At 42.3% G+C, this 21,859-nt stretch overlaps 1 protein-coding gene across 1 annotated transcript in view; it reads right to left on the bottom strand.

Moving 5' to 3' along the window:
* Positions 1–383: 383 nt before the first annotated feature.
* USP54 (ubiquitin specific peptidase 54) overlaps positions 384–21,859 on the bottom strand; it is a 65,042-nt gene continuing 43,566 nt past the window's right edge. Inside the window, 8 exon segments of the mRNA XM_051982143.1 lie at positions 384–1,779; positions 2,877–3,063; positions 6,431–6,568; positions 6,796–6,914; positions 10,085–11,514; positions 14,078–14,255; positions 15,123–15,242; positions 18,146–18,319. Of these exon segments, the coding sequence (XP_051838103.1) occupies positions 1,223–1,779; positions 2,877–3,063; positions 6,431–6,568; positions 6,796–6,914; positions 10,085–11,514; positions 14,078–14,255; positions 15,123–15,242; positions 18,146–18,319 (2,903 nt within the window). The 3' untranslated portion in view covers positions 384–1,222.

Raw genomic sequence — 21,859 nt, 5'->3', positions numbered from 1 at the left:
AAAAGTTGCCAAAAGACCAACTGAGGATTGAGTCAAGGAAAAATTTCCTACTATCTGGAGCTCTCCAAAAGTGGAACAAAATGCCTTAGGAGATGTTGATGTGCTGGTTTAGGGGGTGTATCACAGGGTGAATTCTGTTACAAATTGGACCAGATGACCACCACGGTCTCTTCAAATTTTGATTTTCTTTGATTTCTTAAACTTTTCTATGCCCCCATATTCCTCTTATTCCCAACTTTCCCTCCCTAACAGATAGGCTATTTCTCCTTTTGGTAGGACCGGCCAACTGATAAGTGGGAGCTCTTTTTGATTGCCCAGGATCCCCCTATAAAAAAAAAATATATATATATATATGGTAGGGAAAAGAATATGCAGTCAAAGTGTTAAATAGAACTCTCAGATTTATTCAAAAATACTTTACAAAAACAGTTATGTTTGGCCCTAAAATACTTCAACTTATTCTGAGTGTTTACAATGGCAAGTGAGTGAGTGGCAGTAATGGATCTGCTGCATGGAAGAGGGGTTAGTGTGCTTGACTTGGTTAGTGTATCTGTAGGAAGGAGGGAAGGGTCTAAGTGCATGTGCTGGTAGGTCCACCCTTATTCTCCAATATGAGAAGATGTGGGTGAGTGGGTATGCACTGATAGGTGGGGCGAGGAAGGAGTCTCAGAGGCTGGGCTCCTTGACCAGGTAGGCTTTCTTCATGTTTTGGCCAGACCCAAGACATGGATAGACACTATACAACTATACATGTCTGGAGAAATTGGGAGGCGGGAAAGGAAGTAATGAGGGGTTAAGAGAGTTATAGGAAGAGAACAGAGGGAAGTCTAAAGAACCAAAGAGAACACGAACATGGAGGGGGGCAGAGAATGGGACTGCAGCAGGGGACAAGGACAAGGGGACTGAGGATACCAAATCAGATAGGTGACTCTGAGATGCTGATCAGTGACATTTCATGAGTTGACCCTTAAAATTCTGGGTGGCTCTAAGGCTACAATTAAAATCAAAATGACCCTTTGACAGCACCTCATCCTAAAGCAGCTGCCCATTTTTTTCAAGAATTTAATTCCATCAGCCATGTGTCTTGAGATTCTAGAGCCACTGGGGACAAAGAGGTCCATACTGAAATGATCCTGGCACAGCAATGATGGCAATATTGGGCACCAGCTCTGACATGGCACATTAATGTGAGAGAAAGCCAAGAAGAATACAGAGAAGCCCCTCACCACCCACTGTGCTGTGGAGCTGTAGCCCAGGTCAGCCCCCTTCGGTGGACCTCTGAGGTGGCAAAAAGAGGCCCATTTCTTCCTGTTTTCCTATGTCTGGGTTGAGGGGCATAAGTGTTCTTCCTCCAGTCATCATCAGGGGGTATGTCCACTCTTCTGGGTCCAGGGCCCCGGGAGGAACTAGGTATAAGGCTAGAATTCTGTGATATCTCTGGTGGTGTAGAAAGAGTGCTGGGCAATGATGATGGATGGCAGCTGATGGAAGAGTGTGAGTGGGAATGAAAGAGCTTCCCCCACGATTGGGGACCCTGGAGTCCCTGGCTTCGGTCTGGTAGCGTGGCAGTGTTGGTCAGCTGTGGCCAGAGCTCTGAAATGGCCAATGCTCTGGTTTCACAATGCTGGCTGGTCTCTGTCAATGGGCCCCAAGAGGAATCAGCTCTGGAAGGGCGTGGGAGGCTCTGGTATTTCAGGGTCCCTTCTATGTATCTGGCCCCTCGGGAAGCTTCACCCCTGTCACACATAACCAGAAGCTGTTGGATACTCCTTGAAGTTCCTAAAGAAATAAAAAAAATCACAATGACTTGAATACCTCCCAAATAGGTCCAATCTATTTCTTCCTTCCTACATGACCATCCTTAACTCTCTTCCTCCCTCGTCATGTGTCCCATGAGGGTTTTTGTGCCTTTCCCCCATACGGTGCATTGATTTTGTCAGCCACCTAGACTCTTAACTAATTTGAAGAGTGCCCTTCCATTCCATTTCATTTAGTGGTGGGCTCTGTATCCAGAAATACTTTCCTCCACTATGGGTGAGGTAGATGAGTACTTGAGTTAATGTGTATGTTCCCATCCGAAGAGTCTAGCTTTCTGCTGGTCAAATGCCAAGGACAACCTTGTGCCAGGCTTCTCTCAATCTAACTCAATCTATACCACATAGCTTCAGGGCATCGAGAGGCCCTAAAGCTGGAGAGTGAGCACAGGGAATTAATGAGGGGATACTGCTGAAAAATTAGATGGAGTGACTGGAGATTGGAGCTGCCTACAGAAGGGCCATACTTAATGGTACAAGTGTCTTGGTTTTATCATTAATGAGTTATGCTTCATTTAAACTGGGGGTCTGACCCCTGCAGACTACTCATGAATCCTTTTGGGTTATCCAAAAATTTGACCCATCATAATTAGAGGAGCCCATCTAGGTCACTGGGGGACTTATGAGAGAGGGTTTAGACTCCTATCTCAGAGGCTAGATCAGGGACCCCAGAGGGGCCACTTGTCCATATAGATAAGGATAATTTAAAGTAATCAAGATCCTTGTGGACAAAGCTGATGGCAAGCTTAGTATTTTTAACTCCATGTCATCTCATCTTCTTTAGTCAAATCCTGACCAGGATAGGGAGAAAAAGCAGCAGCTCTGAGAAACTTCCATTTCCTTTGTACTTTCTACCCTTTACACAACTGTATCCCCCTCTGTCCTTTCCTCTAACTCAGAAATAATCTAATGACAATTCTGACTTTGATATTTAATTTCAAAAAAAGGAGCCCATATCCCAAATTCCATATCCCATGGATACATGATTTCAAAAGAACCAGCTCAGAAAGGCCCTCAGCAGAACAGCTATTCTTTGCACAGGATTTGGAACCCAAGAGTTACCTGGGGGTCTATGGGGCTCCCCTGCCATGGTGGGCATCAGGACATCAGGGGGCAGGAGCTGTGGCTGGGGAGGGAGGATCTGGGGATTGGGGAGGAACACAGGAGGGTCATGGATGACAGAGAGGGAAGAGGAGCTGGAACAACGGTGCCTGGTTTCCAAAGGTTTTTTCCTCCCGTTTGAAGTTTCCTTATAATGAAATGAGACAAAAAAGAAAAAAAAACATAGAAATAAGGATTAACACAGCAGGGTGTGATTGGGAAAACACAGTAAGGGAAAGTAAGGGACTAGGAACAAAGAGAGGAAACTGAAGCAGGAAGAATTCTTGAAGGAGCTCCAGCCTAGCAAGTTACCTCATGGGGCATCTCCCACTCACATGGGCCGACCACTATACCCTAAAAACACCAAGCTTCAGATCTGCTCTTTAATTCATTTCATTAGATGTCAAGTGCCTGCTGCGGACTAAGCCCTCAGCACAGAAACACATGCTGCCCTCCCAGAGCCGACATAATAAGAGGTGGAAAGGGACAAACTCCCAAGGAACTAGATACAAGAATTCTCTTTGTGACCATGGGCAAGTGGGCCGGATAGTTAATTGCTCACAATTTCTCATTGTAGTGAAAGGGAGAGATTAGGGGATCTCAAGGATAAGTCTGTCTCCCAGTTGGAAGGGATTTCTGAAGACCCCAGTCCCTGCACAAATAAGACTCCCTGCAGCAACTCTCTGTTATAAATCTTACAATTCTATCAGGGACATTAAACAAAGATGTGCAGAGAGTGGAGCAGTGACGGTGTCATGGAGGTAGCTGCGCCTCTCGGGGAGGGAAGGAGGAAGGAAGCCCACTCCCTTCCAGGCTCTACAGAGGAGTATGAGTTATGGAAAGCAATCCAGTTTGGCCAGATGTAAAAATACACGTATCTGTATCCTTAATGCCTAGGAAAGTGCTTGGCACAGAGCTCCGTCCCACTGCTTGCTGTTCATCCCTTTTTCCTCAAATAAGGTACTTCACATGGACATGTTTATAATGTCAGCGGTCCAAATCTATATTTGTGCAGCTGTTCAACATCTTTAGCCAATGAGGTGGATATCCACTGAATTTTTTCCCATCTTTGTTCTTTGTGGATTGACTGAACATTCCTGGAGGGCAGGGCCCCCTTTTTTTTTCCGGTTTCGTACGGTGTCCAGAAGAGTGCCAGGCACAGAGAAGAATTTAACAAATTTTTTTTTAAGGTAATGAAGATGCTGGAATAGAAATTCTAGGAAAGGGGAGTCTGTTTTATTCTTTGTATCTTTATATTTATCACAGGTGCTTATATGTTTAATTGCTGGATAAAGGAAAGCCTGAGTGGGTATATCTGAACCACATTTGGAAGAATCCTGAATTCCAGAGATAATCATTTTGAATTATTTCATAAACAATGGGCAGCCAGTGAAGGTTTTTGTGTACAGTGATCTGATGCTATCAATGTCAACTACTCAGGCAGTGACTAGATAGAAAGGGAAGAGAAGCAAGAAGAACACTTACAAAGCTAGTATAGATGAGGCGTTAGCAACAGATTGGCTTTGTCTGATGAAGACAGATGAAAGACTACAAGGTTACACAACCAGGAGAATGGTGGTGGTGGTGGTGGTGGTGGGAGTTGATCATGTCCTAACTGAAACAGAGAAGGCTCCAGGGCCTTTAGTGCATACTTCCCTCTTATCTGAATGTGCTTAGCTTCTTATTAGGCTTCTCCATTCAAAAAGATAAAGAGCCTGGGTCAGAGAATCAAAGACCCCTCAATGAACAGACCTGAAGCGGGGATAGAAGGTCGTACTATGGACCAAGGATCCTGGCCCACCTTCTTCCATTAACACAATTCCACAGTTTTTCCCTATCAGTCCCCTTAGTATTCAGCATGCAAATGACCTGCACTATCCGTTTTCTGGCTAAAGTCCCCAAATCAACCTTCTCTCTCCCACAAAAATATTTCTCACTCAATTCCCAACCCTCATCATTCTCAAATGGGTGGTCATGGAGAACATTGAGAACTCAGATTGGGGGTAATTGAAGAAACCATGATTTTCCCCTATGTTAAGTCTCATCCACATGAGCAATTATTCCTTAAAGATAGAGGAACTCAAATCTCTTGTACCAAACACTAGCAAGGTCTGACAAGCCTAAGAAGTTCTGAGGGATTCTGAGGAACTTCTACTATTAAGACAATTCCAGTCTCCACATTTAACCTGGATTTATAATATATTTGAATGAATATTAAAATGAATGATTAGTAACCCCCTTCTGATGAAAATGGGAAAGTCCTTAGGGAGGCTTAGGAAGTGGTAAATAAGATTTCTCCCCATCACAGACCAAAGAAGAAGGAACTTCTCAGTGCATTAATATTGGATGTCATGGATATTCAATGTAGCTCTGATCAAGCATCTACTGCTCCAGCCCCGTATATGGTCTCCTCAAGCTGCCTTTCAATACTCCCTGAGAAGTCTGGGATCATACATAGCTGGCTGAGTATGCCCATTCCTGGCCCACCAGAGCGCAGGCTGTGGATGTTTTATGGCAGCCTCAGGGAAACTTTTATGTCTTCCTTCTTTGGAGCAGCATTAAGCTCTCACCAGTCTGGCTCCAGGGGGCCTCCTAAATTTCACATTACTCCTTTTCATGGGAAACTGGCCATTACTGCTCACTGAGCTTGGCCCTATCACCTGTCCTTGCGCCATAGCACTGGCTGTCTCCAAGCCTGGGATGGCTTCTTGTTCCATATCCAGTTCCATGGATCCTTGTTTTTTCTTGAGGCTCAGCTCAGGCATCATCTCAGGAAGCTTGTTTCATTAACTGTTGTTAATGTCTTTTCTCAAGTTATAGTCTAATTATTTATCTGTTTAAATGTTGTATTGCAGTAGAAAGAAGATGAGTCCCAAGAGGGCAGGGAATATTGTGTTCTCCTTGTTTCCTTGATTTGTGTGTTTATATGTAACACGCATATAATAAATCTGATGAAGTGAATGACATTTCTCCTACTGAAGGATATTCTCTTCAGCTGGAAATCAAATGCCACTTGAATCCATGACAGTTACCCTCACTTTATCTCCTCTCCTTTGGCCGAAAGCTCAGGTTCTGTTGAAGGGATCCCAGCAACAGCTTTGCTGCTAATTCAGTCTTGTTGAAGTTGTTACGACAAGTCTATGGAGTTTTCCTGACAAGGATATTGGGGTAGTTTGCCAGTCCCTGCCTCCCTCAAATTCAGGCCATTCTTGTGTTCTTTATCCTGAAGATTCCTCCAGAAGAAAATTATCAAATTACTTTAGGCAAAGAATACCTCTCCCTACCAGGCTTTTCCTGAATGCACAGTTGTCAAGAGTGATAACCAACAGAAATCAGATATAGGTGGTGGGCATTGCCTATTCACCTAATACAGACAGATCAGAAATCCAGTGAACACTTCCCACAAAATACAAAGGTCAATTTTTGTCTACCCTACTACCTGAACTTCCTCTCAAATACTTCTTTGTCAAAGATGTGGCTGTATTCTGGGTAAGCTAGTCCTTCATTTGACTTACAAAACTGTGAGAAGACATGGCAGTTTCCTCCCTGCCCAAGACAACAGTGCCACTGAGACTTCGTGAAATGCGTCGGAAATTCTCTGCGGTGTACAGCTCTCCTTCCTCGTCCTTCATCGAGCCTCGGCCAGATACAGCCTGCAGAAAGACACCAAGAGAATCAGGGACAGATAACCTGACAAGCTCCGGTCTTGCAAGGACCCTGAGGAACTCATCTAAGCACATGCTTTTTGGGTTAATCTCTCCTCACGTTATCTCCTTGCTGAGCTTCCCTGCCTCCCCCCCTCCTCCAACACCGTGAGAACCTCAGCTGACTTCCCAATCTACCAACCTACAACTGGTGTCCAGGTCACCAAGATTACTACCTGAGAGACAGGTACTGTGCTTGCCCCATGGAGACTGTGTTCCATCTCTACTGCTGACATTTGTGAGAGATCAAAGCCAGGGGCCGAGTGGAGTCTCCTCCCTATCATGTTTGTGGAGCCTGAGAAAGGAAATATAGACATAAATAAACACTCCCTTCCTGGAGGGCCTGAACTTTGGGTCTGGCAACTCTAACTCTAAACATCAGGGAAGTGGAGGCAGGAAGAGGACTAAGAATATAGATAGCTCTCTGCAAGTAGCAAGGGTCCCCCACCCTAAGCCAAAGGGCTTGGCGTAACCATTTCTGGACAGCTGCACATTCTCCCACATAGATCTTTTACCAACAACCTCATCTCAAATGATTTCTGGAAGCATGCCCAGCTTCTGTCAGAGCCTTTAGGCACAAATGTACGTTTGCAACGTTCACTTGTGAAATTTGTCTGACGTGGTGACTCTATAGAGAATCTAGGGTGGCAAAAGAAACCTGTCTCCTTCTCTGGGGACTCTCAATCTGCCAGGAGTTACTGCTAAGCAGTGAGGCCTAGTTATTAAGCTTGCTCTTGAACACTGCAATCGGTATCTTTCTCAGCATCAAGCATACTACCAGTACATAGTGAGTATTTAATGAATGCTTGATGAATGAAGTCAATTTTAATGCTTACTGAATAGTTCTTAAAAGGTTAAAGCATCCTTAATGTAATTGAGCACTTAGTAAATGCTCAGTGATAAGACAAACCAGATAAGAAAAGCAGGAATTCCCTGGGGACTATGCTCACCCATTTACTGACATACATTGGTTGGCCCCTTCCTATAGACATCATTTCCCTGATTAATCAATGATACCTGCTTACTTTATTCTGTATATCTTCAGCACTTGTGCAGACAAATCCCACCAGGCACTATCCAAAGGAAAAACTGATTTGGTTCAGAGGGTATTTTGATCTTTTACTTTAATATTTTAAAATTTCAAGTATCAGTGAGTTAGCCAGAGTTGGAACTCCATCCACTAAGAAAGACTGCCCACTTGCCGGCCAAAGAAAAACTTGGCAGATGTTCCTTTAGTGATGTTGTGGCCCCAAAATTCATCTTCCTGGGGTCAATTTGGTGATCTAAGTGTCCAAATTTATTTCAGGTGGTCCTCAGGCCACAGAAGAAAAGTGTTATAAGGACCATTCAAAAAGCTTTAGATTACTATAAGTTGCCAGAGCTTATGTTTTGCTAGTATACAACCTACAAGAACTATGGGTTACCTGCATACTATGAAGAGGGATTAGAAAAGGATCTAGTGGTGATTTGATTCATTAATTTTAGAAAATGGCTTCAGTTATGTTTCAGTATGGTTTCTAAAAACTCATATAACCATAACAAATTTCAGTTCAATTTGCCAATGAATAAAGAAATTATGCTCAGTTTGGGGCTCAGTATGGGTCTCAGCACAGTTAATTTCAGGTTTTGATTCACATTCTTGATTTGCACAAGGCAAAGAAATTTTCTATTTAGTTCTATACTGTTTTAAGAAAGCTCCTTCCATGGAGACAGATCAGCAGTTTGCCTGTGAATTATAATCAGAGAGAGTTGCAGAAGTTAAATGGCTTATCATGATCACATAGCCAACATGTGTCAGAAGTAGGTCTTAACATAATAGGTATTTAATACTTTAACTCCTAAAAGATATGCTGCAATTTGGAACTATGACCAAAACATCAATAAACAGTCCTTCAATCCAGTGATACCATTACTAGATCTATACCTTAGAGATCAAATTAAGGAAAAAAAAGGACCCATCCATATAAAAATGTTTATAGCAACTTTTTGGTAAAATCCAAGAACAGGAAATTGAGGAAGATTCTCCAATTGGGGAATGGATGAACAAATTATATATTGGAATACTCTTATGCCATAAGAAACGATGAAAGAGTTTCAGTGAAACTTAGTAATACTTGCATACTATTCATTTCCTGCTAGAGAGATGATTAACTTGAAGTGCAAAATGAGACATATTTTGAGGGTGTGCCCAACAATGTTTTGAATGACTATACCTATCTGTTATAAGGATGTTTTCAATGATAGGGATGGAAGAGAAGAGAAAAATTATTTTTAATTGATAAAAAATAAAATGTAATAAAAAATGGCATGCTGGGTAATTGCAACAGATGAACCTGCACCACTATGGGAACTACATGCTCAAGAGAGAAAAATTAATAAAATAGAAACTTCAGAGATGAAAGGAGTCTGAGAGATCCTTAAATTTACAGATATCCTCTCTAATCCTCATTTGTCTTTTATATGATATTCAAGATCATCCTAATTTAGAACAAAGCAGAGGCTAGAATTCAGGTGTCTCGATTCCCAATCTACTCTTTTAGCAATTTTGAAAACAAAATTCATTTTAATTGAACATCAATTTGATGTTTTACAATTTTAAATGGCTCAAATTTTGTACTAAAAAGGTTTATTTCATGCTTTCCATGATGTGAACCTGTGATGTGAACCCAAGCTACAGATGTTATAGTACATGATTATGTTATGTGATCTATATGTTATGTTATGTGATCTATATGATTGTATATGTGTATATGAATATGTATGATATGTCAGAGACAGACACCTCCTTTCCCTCAGATTCTAAGAGAGGCCAATGATTTGTTACAAAGTTATAGTCCCACAAGCTTTGAATTTTAGGAATCAATTAGCTATTTTCTTTAGAGAGGCTCATATTAACTTTCAACTTAATCATGTATGAGGGGAACAAGGCAAGCTGAAATGTTGATGGCTCTTTGTAAGGATCTGGAAATGTACTGGAGATTTGGCTTAATAGAGAAATCCTAATAAAGGATGAACCTAGAGGATAAATCTGACTATGGAATATTTCCAGTCTCAAGGTCTGTTGATATGCCTATTCTTCTTATCCCATTAGTCAATCCTCTGTACATCACATCACCCTTCAGTGTATTCCCTAGTTCCTAAGTACAAGATAATGCAGGATGTAAAATTGAAAGACCTCTAATTTTTAGGAGGCAGAAGTCACTGGCTAGAGGATCAAGGATCCTTTTTAATAATTCCACTCTTTTGCAAATAAACAACAACCAAAAGTGAAAAAAAAAAATTTTACTCCTGAGTCCCCATTCCAGATTAAGAAAAATAGTTGGTATTTGACCTGATGGTCTCAATAGCTATAAGAAATATAACCATACCCTAACCTGATGCCCATGACTTAGGCAAAACTCACCCTTAATTTTTACATTTCTCTAGCTCCTAGTTTAAAATTGTCGTTCTCAGTCACATGCTTACCTGGATGACCAAATGGTTGCCGTGACATATCCTGCCTCCCTGGCCCAGGCTGGTTGGCCTGAGATGTCTGCAGACTGGCCTGGAAAAGAGACTCCAACTCTGAGGCCTCTTGCTCTGTGTCCTCATTCCAGTGTGGGTGCAGATACATATGGTTTCTCTCAAGATGAATGAGACCAACGCAGGGATCTTGAGGAGAGGGGTTCCTCCCAGGCCCATGAATCCATGTGCCATTTTCATGATCAGGAAAAGAACCAGAGCGCCTAGTATTGCCCACCCAATGGTCCAGGGAAGGAGAATTCACTAAGTCATCACCAGAGCCTACCTCCTTTGGCCTAACCTCTTCCATCTGTGACAGCTTTCCTGGGAGCTTAGCTGATTCTGCCACATTTGATCCCACTGCCCAGGAAGCATCACTGCTGTGCGGGGAAAGGCTTCCGGAAAGAGCAAGACAACTAGAGGGCCCTTCCCAAGAAGTCTGTCTATCCCTCCCATCCAAAGAACTATGCTCTTTTTCACCAGATGAATGATCATTCCCATGTCCTTGTGGGAAAGGTATCCTGGAGTCTGAAGGGAGCAACTCCTTTCTCAATCTAGTTGCCAGTTTCCTATTTTGGGGACCTGAAGCTGCCCAGTTTCTTTCACAAATAGGATCCTGTGTGGAAACCCCCTGCATTCTCTGGAACTGCTCTGCTAGGGAGCGAACAAGTCCCTTTGTGCTGGGGACTTCTGGCTTAAAGACCTCTTCAACACCCTGCTCCCTCTGTGAAATGAATAAAGTTTCATCACTATTGGTTTGGGGGCACCTGTTAGTTTTCTGTGTAGAATCTAGAGGAAAATGAAGCAAATGGGAGGAAGTAGTAGGTACTTTAGAGTGACAGGCCCCATGCATGGGGAGGCCAGACCAAGCTAAACAACTTGAGAGATTACAGGTGGGATTGTGTGAGTCCCCCCTGTCAGGGGAGACTCCAGGGGCCAAATGGGACCAGGGAGGTACTGGGCCAGGCAAAACTTCAGGACCATTTTTCTCTTGGCACTGTTGCTGGCCAGTACTTTTCCCTTCTTGAGTGGGAGTCCTGTTGCTGCTATTCCTCCAGTCCAGCAGTCCCTCTGTTGGGGCTCCTGCAAGTTCTCTATCTTGGGGAGAACCCATCTCAGGCCTCCTCAGCTGGTGGGATAAACCTTGCCTGCAGAAAGCAGAGAAAGCATGGCCATCCACATTATCAGAGGAAATCAAGAGGTTGGGGAAGGACCTTCTGAGGGAACCGGACTGTAGTGTGGATGGAGAAGGTGACTCTGAAGACAGTAATGAGTGCGATTCATGACAGGAAGTAGATGAGGGGAAGAAAGAACTGGTCCCAAACTCGGTGTCCTTGCTGGGTTCCAGCTGTGCCTCCTGATTCAACAGTACTTGGAGCGGGACAGACTGTTCACTGAAATAAATGGGAAGAGTCCAATCATTAACTGTTTCTAATGACAAAAAAGGTTACAGAGAATTACAAATTCTAATGGCTTTGTTCATAGAATCAACATGATTCTCCATTGATTATTCCATGTTCTGGATGATAAAAAAAGAAATTGTTTAGAGTTCACCAAAAAAAAAAAAAAACAACAACAAAAAAAAAAAACACATGATCAACACTCTTTCTCTTCTCCCCCCCCCCATCACCCCATAATCAATAGTCACTTTTTTTCTTAACTGATGGATGCATTTGCTCAAATGGCTCTCATCAAAGTGATACAATCCCATTGAAAGAAGCCCCTGCCTATAACTCCCACTGCCCCCTGCACTCCCCTTCACCATTCCTACTCTACTAAAAAGTTGTGAATTAAAAAGGAAGAAGGAAAAAAGATTGCTGGCCCAACATGTGGATAATAGAAAGAAAGCAAAGCCTGGAAATGGAACACATCCAACAGCAGAAGGGAGCGGTCAGCAATGAGGGAAGAAAAGAGAAGGGTTAGAGGTGGTATTAGTAGATGAGATATTTATAAAGCTTTAAACTTTGCAAAGCACTTTCCACATATTTCATTTGATCCTCATCACAACTCTGTGAGGTAGGTGCTATTCTCATTTTACAAATGAGGAAGTTGAAGCTAAGAAAGATTAAGTGGTTGCTTCCAAGCTCTGCCCTCAGCCCACCAAAGAAAGGCCTCCCAACCCAAAAGACCACACGTGGGTGCTATGGCTAAGGTAGTGGGAGGGGATCTGCAATCAGCAGACTTAGTGGAGATCCACTATTTAAGTTTTATTTTTCCTAATCAAATGCAGACTAGAGAGCATTACACACTTTTCCCTAAGCCAATAACTAAATTCTAGAGATTTTTTTCAACTAATCACAATTACTTAATTCTTCACTAATTATTGCTTATATACCTTGTAACTTTTTGCTTTAAATGCTCTACGATGTGAACAAAGACAATAGCAATCACTAAGATTCATCAACTGGTTTAGATATTTAGTATGGATCAACTAACTACCTAAGTTAACTAGGAAGTTAACCTTCCTAGGCTGAGTGTTTTGAAACCTAAATTACTTGCTTTTAAATCAAGTCCCTGTGAGATCTAATCAGTAACCTAAATAAGGAAGTTAAAAAACAAAATAGAAGATCCTGGGCATAAGCAGAATAACTGATCCTCTTCAGAGCTGCCCCTTTAAACTTTAAAAATATTATTAAGCTTCCATAAAATATCACTGAATTTATTTTTTGAAAATTATGTCTCATTTGCATTTGAAGCTAACCTACTAGTTTATCCTTTTAAAATTCCTATCCCACTTTCAGAACTACAGCTTAGTTTCATCCTTTTAAAAATGCCATCTATTCCAAAGAGATCTACTTTCAGAAAGAACTATAGCTTTGATACCTGGATATGAAAAGAACTCCAATGCAAAGGAGGAAGAACTATTCTTCTTCTTCTCTTCTGCTCTGTTTTCTTGGGGGATAGGTGGTACTAAGATGATTACATACACAATAATAGATGTTGCTTTGAAGCATCCAAGGATACATTGCTTAGAAAGCAGTACCCAAGAATAGTTACATATAACATCAGGGCTCTATAGATCATATGAGTACATGAGTCCAGGATTGTATCCCCTCACAATGTTGGGGTTGGTAGTCTGTGAGCTAAACTGTACTTTTCCAGGTTTTTTGGTATAAAAAAAGTAAGAGGAGACTAAACTATTGGAAGTTTTGACTAAATGACCTGTAATCGCCAAATGGGATCATTTGATAAGACCACCCTACCTGCACATATATACTTCTAAAGGATCCTCTGCAAAAAAAATTTCAAATTTTCCAGAAGCAGAAATCCTCTTTCCCTGGCTAATGAGTTGGGTGATAGCTCCAAATCTCATAAACAGTACAGCATCTTTAGTATGCCGATTACCTAGCCTCAAGATATTGGGCCACTAATATTTTCTGGACTTAAAAGAATTTCCCAGGATTGGATACATGCTGAGTAAAATACTGCAGCAAAGCTGCCCCATGAATTTTCTCAGTATCAGTCCCCAGAGTCACCTGTACCTACCTATCTAGGACAGAGAGCTTCAGCAGAATCCTGCACAATAGAAGAATTATCACTTGCTTCTAGATCATGAGCCTTGACCGTTTAATGAAGGAGGCTAAAACTAGCTTGTCTTCTATGTATTCTTATAGATCTTCATCTACTGGCATGCTGAATTACTTTTTCCAAACTATGTCTCCAAATCCTTACTTCCTCTATAGATACAATTCATTACTTTGATCATTTTTTCTCTCCTAGTTTTAGGGAGAAAGATAAAAGTAACTTTCTTTCCCATGTACCTTTCTTTCTATTTTTTACCAATCACGTTTATAACTTCACTATGACCCTGCACTTCCCCACTCTGTGCCTGATGTAGAAAGTGACATTTCATTGGTGAAGAGCAGGTTTTCCTGGGGATTGCTTTCTCTCCAAAGCACCCATGGTGGCGCGAGCTCCCCTGAGGTCCACGGGCTCTCATAACTTCCCAGGCACTACCTTGTTGGCTGAGGGAGGGAGCCCCCCAGCGGCGGTGGTGGTGGCGGTGGTGGTGGCTGCTGCTGCATGCGATCCTGGAGGCTCCGTGCTTTTCGGATACAGATTTGTAACTTCTTATCAACTATGCTTCTGCTGAGCGTGCTAGAGCTGGCACCATGCAGGGCAAGTCTCAGTTTAGCTAAAATGCAAAACAAAAACAAAAACAAAAACACACAGCAGAAACAGAACACACACACAAAGAACAAAATTGAACCAAAAATGAGCAATGAAATGCAGTAACTTAAAAGAGGCAGCAGCAGGAGCACAAGACACACAACATGCAGAGGCTGCTGAGGGCGGGGAGCTGCCTGGCCTGGCCAGGAAGATTCTTGCAGCCAAGGGTGGGGGGTCACAGAGGGAATTCAGATCAATTAATGGAAACTCATTTGTAAAAAATGCTGGAGATTTCATCTTATTTCCCACAGGTGATTTCTATGGCCTTCCCAGCGTGGTTGCTGGATAAATCTCTGGGCTTCATGCCCCAGCCCAACCCCTGTCTTCTAAGTGGAAAAAGTCAGGATAGTCAGGACCATCATGAGACATGCAAATAGACCTGCCTCACATCACAGGACTACTCAGCTTAGATGCGGTGTCATACCTAAAAATCGCTCTGGGATCTCCAAAGCTCATGCTTCAACCCCTGCCAGTGCCCAGGAGTCAGGGAGAAGAAAGGGGGAAAGCACATAGTCCTGTGGAAAGTTACAGGCTCGGGGTCAGAGCCTGTTTGCTCCGGCTGCCTTGCCGGCCACTCCTGTCTGCCCTATTCCCTGATGGTCAGGAGACAGAGCGGGTAGTTGCGTGTCAGATTCAGTCTTGGACCAGGAAGCAGAGGGGGCTCCAGCATCACCTGTGGGCTCCTGCCGAATTCCCTCCAGGTGGTCCCTCCAGAGCCCTCGGTGTCTAATTGGAAGGCCAGGACAGCCGAGGGCAGTCAGCCAGGGCAACGGCGGCAGTGACAAGGGCGGCAGCTTCAAAGCACAGCGGCTGTGAGGAGTTAGTTACTTACAAATGGCTTCGTTACAGAGCGCCAAAGCTGCGGCACAGTCTCCTCTCTGCTCCCGGCGCAGCGCCTCCTCCCACACCGAGTCGGCCTCGCGCGTGGACCTCTCGGCGTGGTCCCGCCTCCCTGCAAGGGCCAGCACTTGATGCAAATGGGGATGGGCAGGCGGGTGGGCTTCACACACCCCCAAGGCAGCCTAGGGGCAGTCTCAGATCCAGTGGGTGGCCCCAGCCCTCTAGACCTCCCCAAGGGACAAAAGAGGCCCGGACACCAACCACGATCCTTCCTTAGGCTACAAGTTCTTGGTGCTCCCTGCCTGAGGAGAGCCCACGATGCTTTCTCCAGTAGCACAACCAACAGAAGGAGAATGTTTTTTAATAGAAAAAGAAGTACAGAAAGAGGCAGCTCGGGGCCTGCTGGGGTGGGAGAGCACCTCTGCTAGAGAAGGAAGCTGCCCACCTCGCTGACTTTCTGACAGTCCCACAGGTCACTGGCTCCCGTCAGCGGCCACGGCCAGAGCCGGGCTCCTCCCGGCCTCCTCAGCCAGCCGAGGGCAGGAAGGGCTCGAGTTCTGTCCCTGTGCCCCGTCTGTCCAGCACAGTGCCTGGCACACACCATCTGCTTAATAATGCCCGTTGACTCCCTGACGTGTGGTTGGCAATGCTATAGAGATCCCTACACTGATGGAGCACTGGAGAAACGAGCCAAGCCCCCCATTCTCCATGTGGGAAACTCAAGCTCAGAGAGGCTGCCAGAGTTAACTGGCTGGTAAATGATGGAGCAGGGACGAGCCTTGTCAGTCCAGAGCCCCATCCAGCCCTGCCTCGTGAAGCAGCCTGCCTCAGCACTGAGGGCTGCCCCCAGAACCACTCCCCTGTGCAGACCCTGTGCTCTGCCTTCACTCTTACTTCCTGCTTCAATCATACCTCCAACATCAAAGTTCTTGCAGTGTGATTTGGAGCCCAGTTTTGGAGAGCAACTAGGCTGGCAAGGGTTAGGTTTTGACATGCTTAGTACTTTTTTTAGTTTTTTTAGTTTTAGGATCAACAATATTTTTCAAAGGCTCTTTCCTCCCCTTCTCCTGGTCAAACTTCCCCACCATATACATATGTTTTCATCAATGACAAATATTTAAAAAAAAAAAAAAAGGCAGGAAGAAAATAGAAAAGAAAAAAAAAAGATTTGTCATAGAAAATAAAGAAATGTCCAAAAAAAAAAAAAAAAGGGAAAATGGGAGTCAATCTCTGACTCTGTTTACTCAATCAACCTGCTGTCGGCCCTCTTCCCTTCATAGCCATGACTTATTTGCAAATTCTACTGAAGCTACGAGTTTTTTCCATAGATAAACTGTAACCTTGTGCCCCTTGCCAGTACTTAGGCATGTCTTCACTATATGGACTTGGGAAATCAGTTCATGACGTTTTTGAGGGAGGGATTTTAGACTCAGATAAGAAAGGTTAAGATATCTGAACCACTTTTCACAGATTTTCCACTTGTTTCAAACTGAGGGTTGAAGACAAAGATCCCTAGGAATATTTATTTTGTCATCAGATTGTTTTGTTCCTGCCTTTGAAGGATCCTAGAGAAATTAGAGGAAAATAACAAAAATATAAATTTGGCTACAGGAAGATTAGAATTTAGAGCTCTGACACTCCTTTTATCTCAAGTTTTGGGTATTCCTATAATACAGAATCAGTTGAAATTATCAATACTAACTACACACTCAGATTCATGATTAAGGTTATAAGGCATAAGATCCTAAAACCCTGGGAACAGAGTTGGATCCATAGTGGGGGTACCATTCCCTTGTTGTTGTTCCAGTCTTGTCTCATTCTTTGTAACCCCAATTGGGGTTTTCTTGGCAAAGATGCTGGAGTGGTTTGCCATTTTCTTCCCCAGCTCACTTTACAGATATAGAAACTGAGGCAAACAGGAGAAGTGACTGGCTCTGAGTCGATATAGCTAGTAATAATCTAAATCTGGATTTGAACTCAAATCTTTCTGATGCCATGCATGGAATTCTATCCACTCTGCCACCCCTTTCTTAGTCCTTTTAAGGGGTCTATGTTACCTAGCTAGACTTCTCTCATCCAGAAATTGTGGAGTCAATGAGAAAAACTAAAAGAGAAATCTGGGCAGCTGAGTACTGACACGTTACCTTGATTTGCTTGCCAACTAGCTGAGATGAAAAAGTGGGAAGAATGAAGATTCTTCTTACAAAAAGAACATGAAGCTAGGAATGTGATGTTACAATGACTCAGAAAGAAAGAATAACAAAAAAATTTTAACAAACATATGCACAGAAACAAGCTTATTGATTCAGGAAATATGATGAGGTGTTCTTCAGTTTGGATGAGAAGCAAAGAAGGGGGGATTGTCTAGTATGAGATGTGACCTCCAGTGAAACAGAAAGGGAGAAATCTCCATTAAAAGGTGGTCCAAGGAGATTGTATACGTTCAGATTATGGACTAACAAGACTATGGAACCTATTTCAAAGAAATAAAACATAAAGCCAAAGTGGGAAGACCCACCTCCAGCCCTCAGTCCTTTCTGAACCTATGTGTGTGTTTTCCACTCCTCAAACCTGTGTGTTCTCAAAGTGACTCTTCAGAAAGATTATAGAAAATGAGACAAGATGAACAACTATACCTAAAGTAACCCTCAAAAAGTCTTCTTCAAACTATATGGGAAGAACCTGAAAAGTTTTTCACTTCATTCTCCCAATCTCCATCACTTCTCTATCACTCAATTTAAGATTTATGTATAGTTTATTTTTCTATTTCTAATGATGGGAAGTTTTTGGCATGAAGAATTCTCTATTGTCAAAAGTTGTTCCTTCCTGCCCCCACCTCTAAATCATATATATGTCCTCCAAACCAAGGACCCTCTCCTCAATTAACAAGTTAGTCATATTCTAGTTTGACAGTGTCAGAGATGCTGCTCAAACTTGGGAATGGGGAGATAAAGAAAAATGCCAGTTGAACCATTTGTCTGTCTCTCTTTGTCCACAGACTCATCCACAAGTTACCCTGATGCTGAAGTTCATCCAAGTCCATGAAGCGGCTGGGGTGGGGGTTGAACCCTCGAGCCTCCTCTAATTCCTTCTCCCGCTTCCTTCGGAGTTCCTGTTCCTGGGCCCTCCGAGCCACTTCTTCCTGAAGTTCATCCAGCTCACTTTTAGAGGATGAAGACAACTCCCGTTCTATGAGACAAAGGAAAAACCTCCACTGTTACTGATTAAATTAGCAGCCTAGAACCTATTCAGTCCGTAGTCCGTAAATAGACCATAAATAAGGTCTCACAATGGCTGGCACATGGGTTAGAAATTGCATTCAGTTTGAGGGAGTATGGGCCCAAGTACTAAAAGATGTGCTTTTCCAAAGTCTAACTCTGAATCCGGGGGAATTGGGGTAAGTCCTTTAACTTCTGCCTATTTTTCCTCCTCTCCATTATGACAGAAAAAATTCAACCATAAAAAGAGCTCATAAATGACCAGACAGAAAGTGGCATAAATGCTGAGAGGAAGGATTGGAAAGATCAGTGAAAAGAAAAAACAAACTACTGGTGGTACCAAAACAGTCACTCTGTTGGATATGCACCAATGAAGATGCTCAGGGCACCACAGCTCACCCTTTCCCTTTCCCTCCCCTCCGACTTCTTACGCTCAGGGTTTTGAGAACTACTCATTCAAGCCCAGGGTTTAGCAAACACCAAGCTGGAAATCTTTTGGCTGTTCTGGAATACAGAGGAAGGAGATGAGATTGTTTTCGTGGTTCTAGAAGTGACAGTGGCCAAGGAAACAAAAATGAAGGGAAGAAGCCAATTATATCCATTCTTTAGAAAATATAAGGTAACACTAAGGCATATGCTTCTCCTCCTTAATCATTACCACTGACTACCTGCTCTAGAGTCCAGGAAGCCAGAGACCCCCGCCTTGTTCAGATCCCATGTCAAAAATGTACTATATACTGATCTGCAGGAACTAGTGCCATTCCCCTCCTCACTGCCTGGAATAGTTCTCTTGGAAGAATCAGTGGTCAAAACCACGCCTCTTCTCCCTTAGTGGTCAGTGGTAGAATATCCTTTCTTCCTACTCTCCCCTTCACCCTTTTCCCAAAGGACAGCTGAAGGGCAGTGGATATTTACTATTTCTCACATGGTATACAATATAGAGGGGTTAGTCCAGATTGAATGAACTTTTAATAACTTCAAAATTTAAATCTCTCTCTCTCACACACACATGCACATACACACACACACGGAAAACTTTGAAGGATTTAAAAAATTTTAAATACTGGTGTTTCTTATTAAAATTCTGCATTGCCACTACCTTGTGCTGTCACTCTTGTTGATTTCAAACTCTGTAAAAAACTTTTAGCAGCTATTGATCAGTGACTGAAAAGATTGCATATGTAATCCTAGCCTTAAAGAGTATCCAAAGAATGAGGCTTTAAAACACTCACATATTTTGATATTGTCTTGTAAGAAAAAATCTGATTGAAATAAATCAGGTGAATTCTTCTTGTGCAGCAAAATAACTGTATGGACATGTATACATATATTGTATTTAACATATACGTTAATATATTTAACATGTATTGGTCTACCTGCCATCTGGGGGAGGGCTTAGGGAAGGAGGGGAAAAGTTGGAACAGAAGGTTTTGCAAGGGTCAATGCTGAAAAATTACCCGTGCATATATCTTGTAAATAAAAAGCCATAAAAAATAGATAAATAAATCAGGTGACTGAGATGACAGGGCAAGAGGACTTCCTCTACTGATCCTCCAGACTTAAAGATGACATCCAGAATTTGTTGCACACAAAATACAGAATTGACAATGTTCTTTGTCTTGTTAAATTTAAAATTTTATTTTTTTAAAATTCACAAAACTAAACAAGTATTTAAGTAATTAAAACTCAGGTTTTTTTTTTAAAGTTTGTAGCATTTATGTTTTTGAAGTTATTAAAACTTTCTGAAAATTTAAAAGACCCTCAGCATTAGAAATCGCCCTAAGTCAGAAAACCCTGGTCTGAATCTGCTTCTCATGTCACTTGTGGAATGCCAAGGCACAATTCATCATCCTCTCTGAACTTCAATTTGAAAACCCTAAAAATCTATGGGAATCCCAACTATTATGGCTGTTTCTTTTATTTTTTCCAGTTACATATAAAGATAAGTTTTCAACATTCACTTTCGTAAGATTTTGAGTCCCATATTTTTTCCCTCCTTATCCTCCACCCCAAGACAACAAGCAATCCGATACAGGGCTTTCCAAGTTTTTTTTTTTTTTTTTTTTTTATGCTCCTGCTTATCATTTCATATAGCACAATAGTATTTCATCACATCCATACAATACAACTTGTTCAGACATTCCTCAATTGATGGACATCTCAATTTCCAATTCTTTATACTAGAAAAAGAACTATGTTAAATATTTTTATACATGTAAATCCTTTTCCATTTTTTATGATTTCTTTGGGATTCAAATCCAATAGTAGCAATGGTGGATCAAAGAATATGCAGTTTCATTGCCCTTTGGGCATAATTTCAAAGTGCTTGCCAGAATGGCTAGATCAATTTACAACTCCACCAACAATGCATTAGTGTTCCAATTTCCCCCACATCCCCTCCAAAATTTATTTCCTTTTTCTATAATTTTAGCCATTCTGTCAGATGTGAGGTGGTACCTCAGAGTTATTTTAATTTGCATTTCTCTACTTAATAGTGATTTTGAGCATTTTTTCATATGACTATAGATGGCCTTAATTTCTTTATCTGAAAACTGCCAGTTCATATCCTTTGACCATGTCTCAAATGGGGAATGAGTCTTACTATTTAGAAAGGGACCAGCGCTTGTGTACAGTCTTTCACTCATCAGACACTGGCCCCTTCCCTAGCATTTTATACTTAGCCTTCAAGTACTCTGCTACCTATGAAGTTTCTTCTTCCTCATGTCTGAATTTAATTCTATCAACTCTAAACCTCTAACACAAGAAACTATAAGGATGAGACAGAAGGTATTCACAAAACTTTCCTTCCTAGAGCCTAGGACTACATGCCAGTTGAGGCTTTTTTTTTTAAATGCCTACCAAGCAAACAAATGAATGTCAATGCCAGATTATCACTTAATCATACAATTTCCATTAAATCCCCAAGGGTTAGTACTCCATTTTGAATGGAGCCAGCCCAGGATAAGCTCAGGAGGTCAAATAAGATAGGCTTTCCCTTTCTCTCATCACTACAAATCCTTTGCTGTAGAGGGCTCAAACTCCAAAAAAGGTGTACTTGAATCAGACAACCGAGCACTTAAGGCTAATTACCTATTTGATGTGAGACAATGATTCTATTGGCATATATTTGGATAAATGGCTCTTCTCACTGTAGGTGTTTGTTGAATCTTAAGATAATGATAGGAAGGAATGGAGGGCAAGGGAGGCAGAGGCACTTGGCTGCAGGAGGAGGAAGATGAAAGAGGCTGGTGACTCTGGCCTCCAGGATCCAGAATTTTGCTTGCCTGCCTCCTTCACTTCTCTCCCTAAAGACTAATGACTTTAATTCATCCTGATTCTGGCTGATCCTGAAGCCCTCCAGGGAGCTAGCCTGGACTCTATACTTAGCCACCTGTGAGCTGAGACCTAGAATCCCAACAAAGACACCTCTTTTGACTTTATCTCTGTTTGAATGAGTTTTCTGATCCTTTCTTGAGAAATTATTTTGATAAGAAGAAAGTTGTAATACTGA

This window comes from Antechinus flavipes, chromosome 2 (genome assembly GCF_016432865.1).
Source record: "Antechinus flavipes isolate AdamAnt ecotype Samford, QLD, Australia chromosome 2, AdamAnt_v2, whole genome shotgun sequence".
In the NCBI taxonomy this organism is placed as follows: Eukaryota; Metazoa; Chordata; class Mammalia; order Dasyuromorphia; family Dasyuridae; genus Antechinus; species Antechinus flavipes.
The sequence above is the reverse complement of the archived record's forward strand: the minus strand, read 5'-3'. Positions and strand labels throughout refer to the sequence as shown.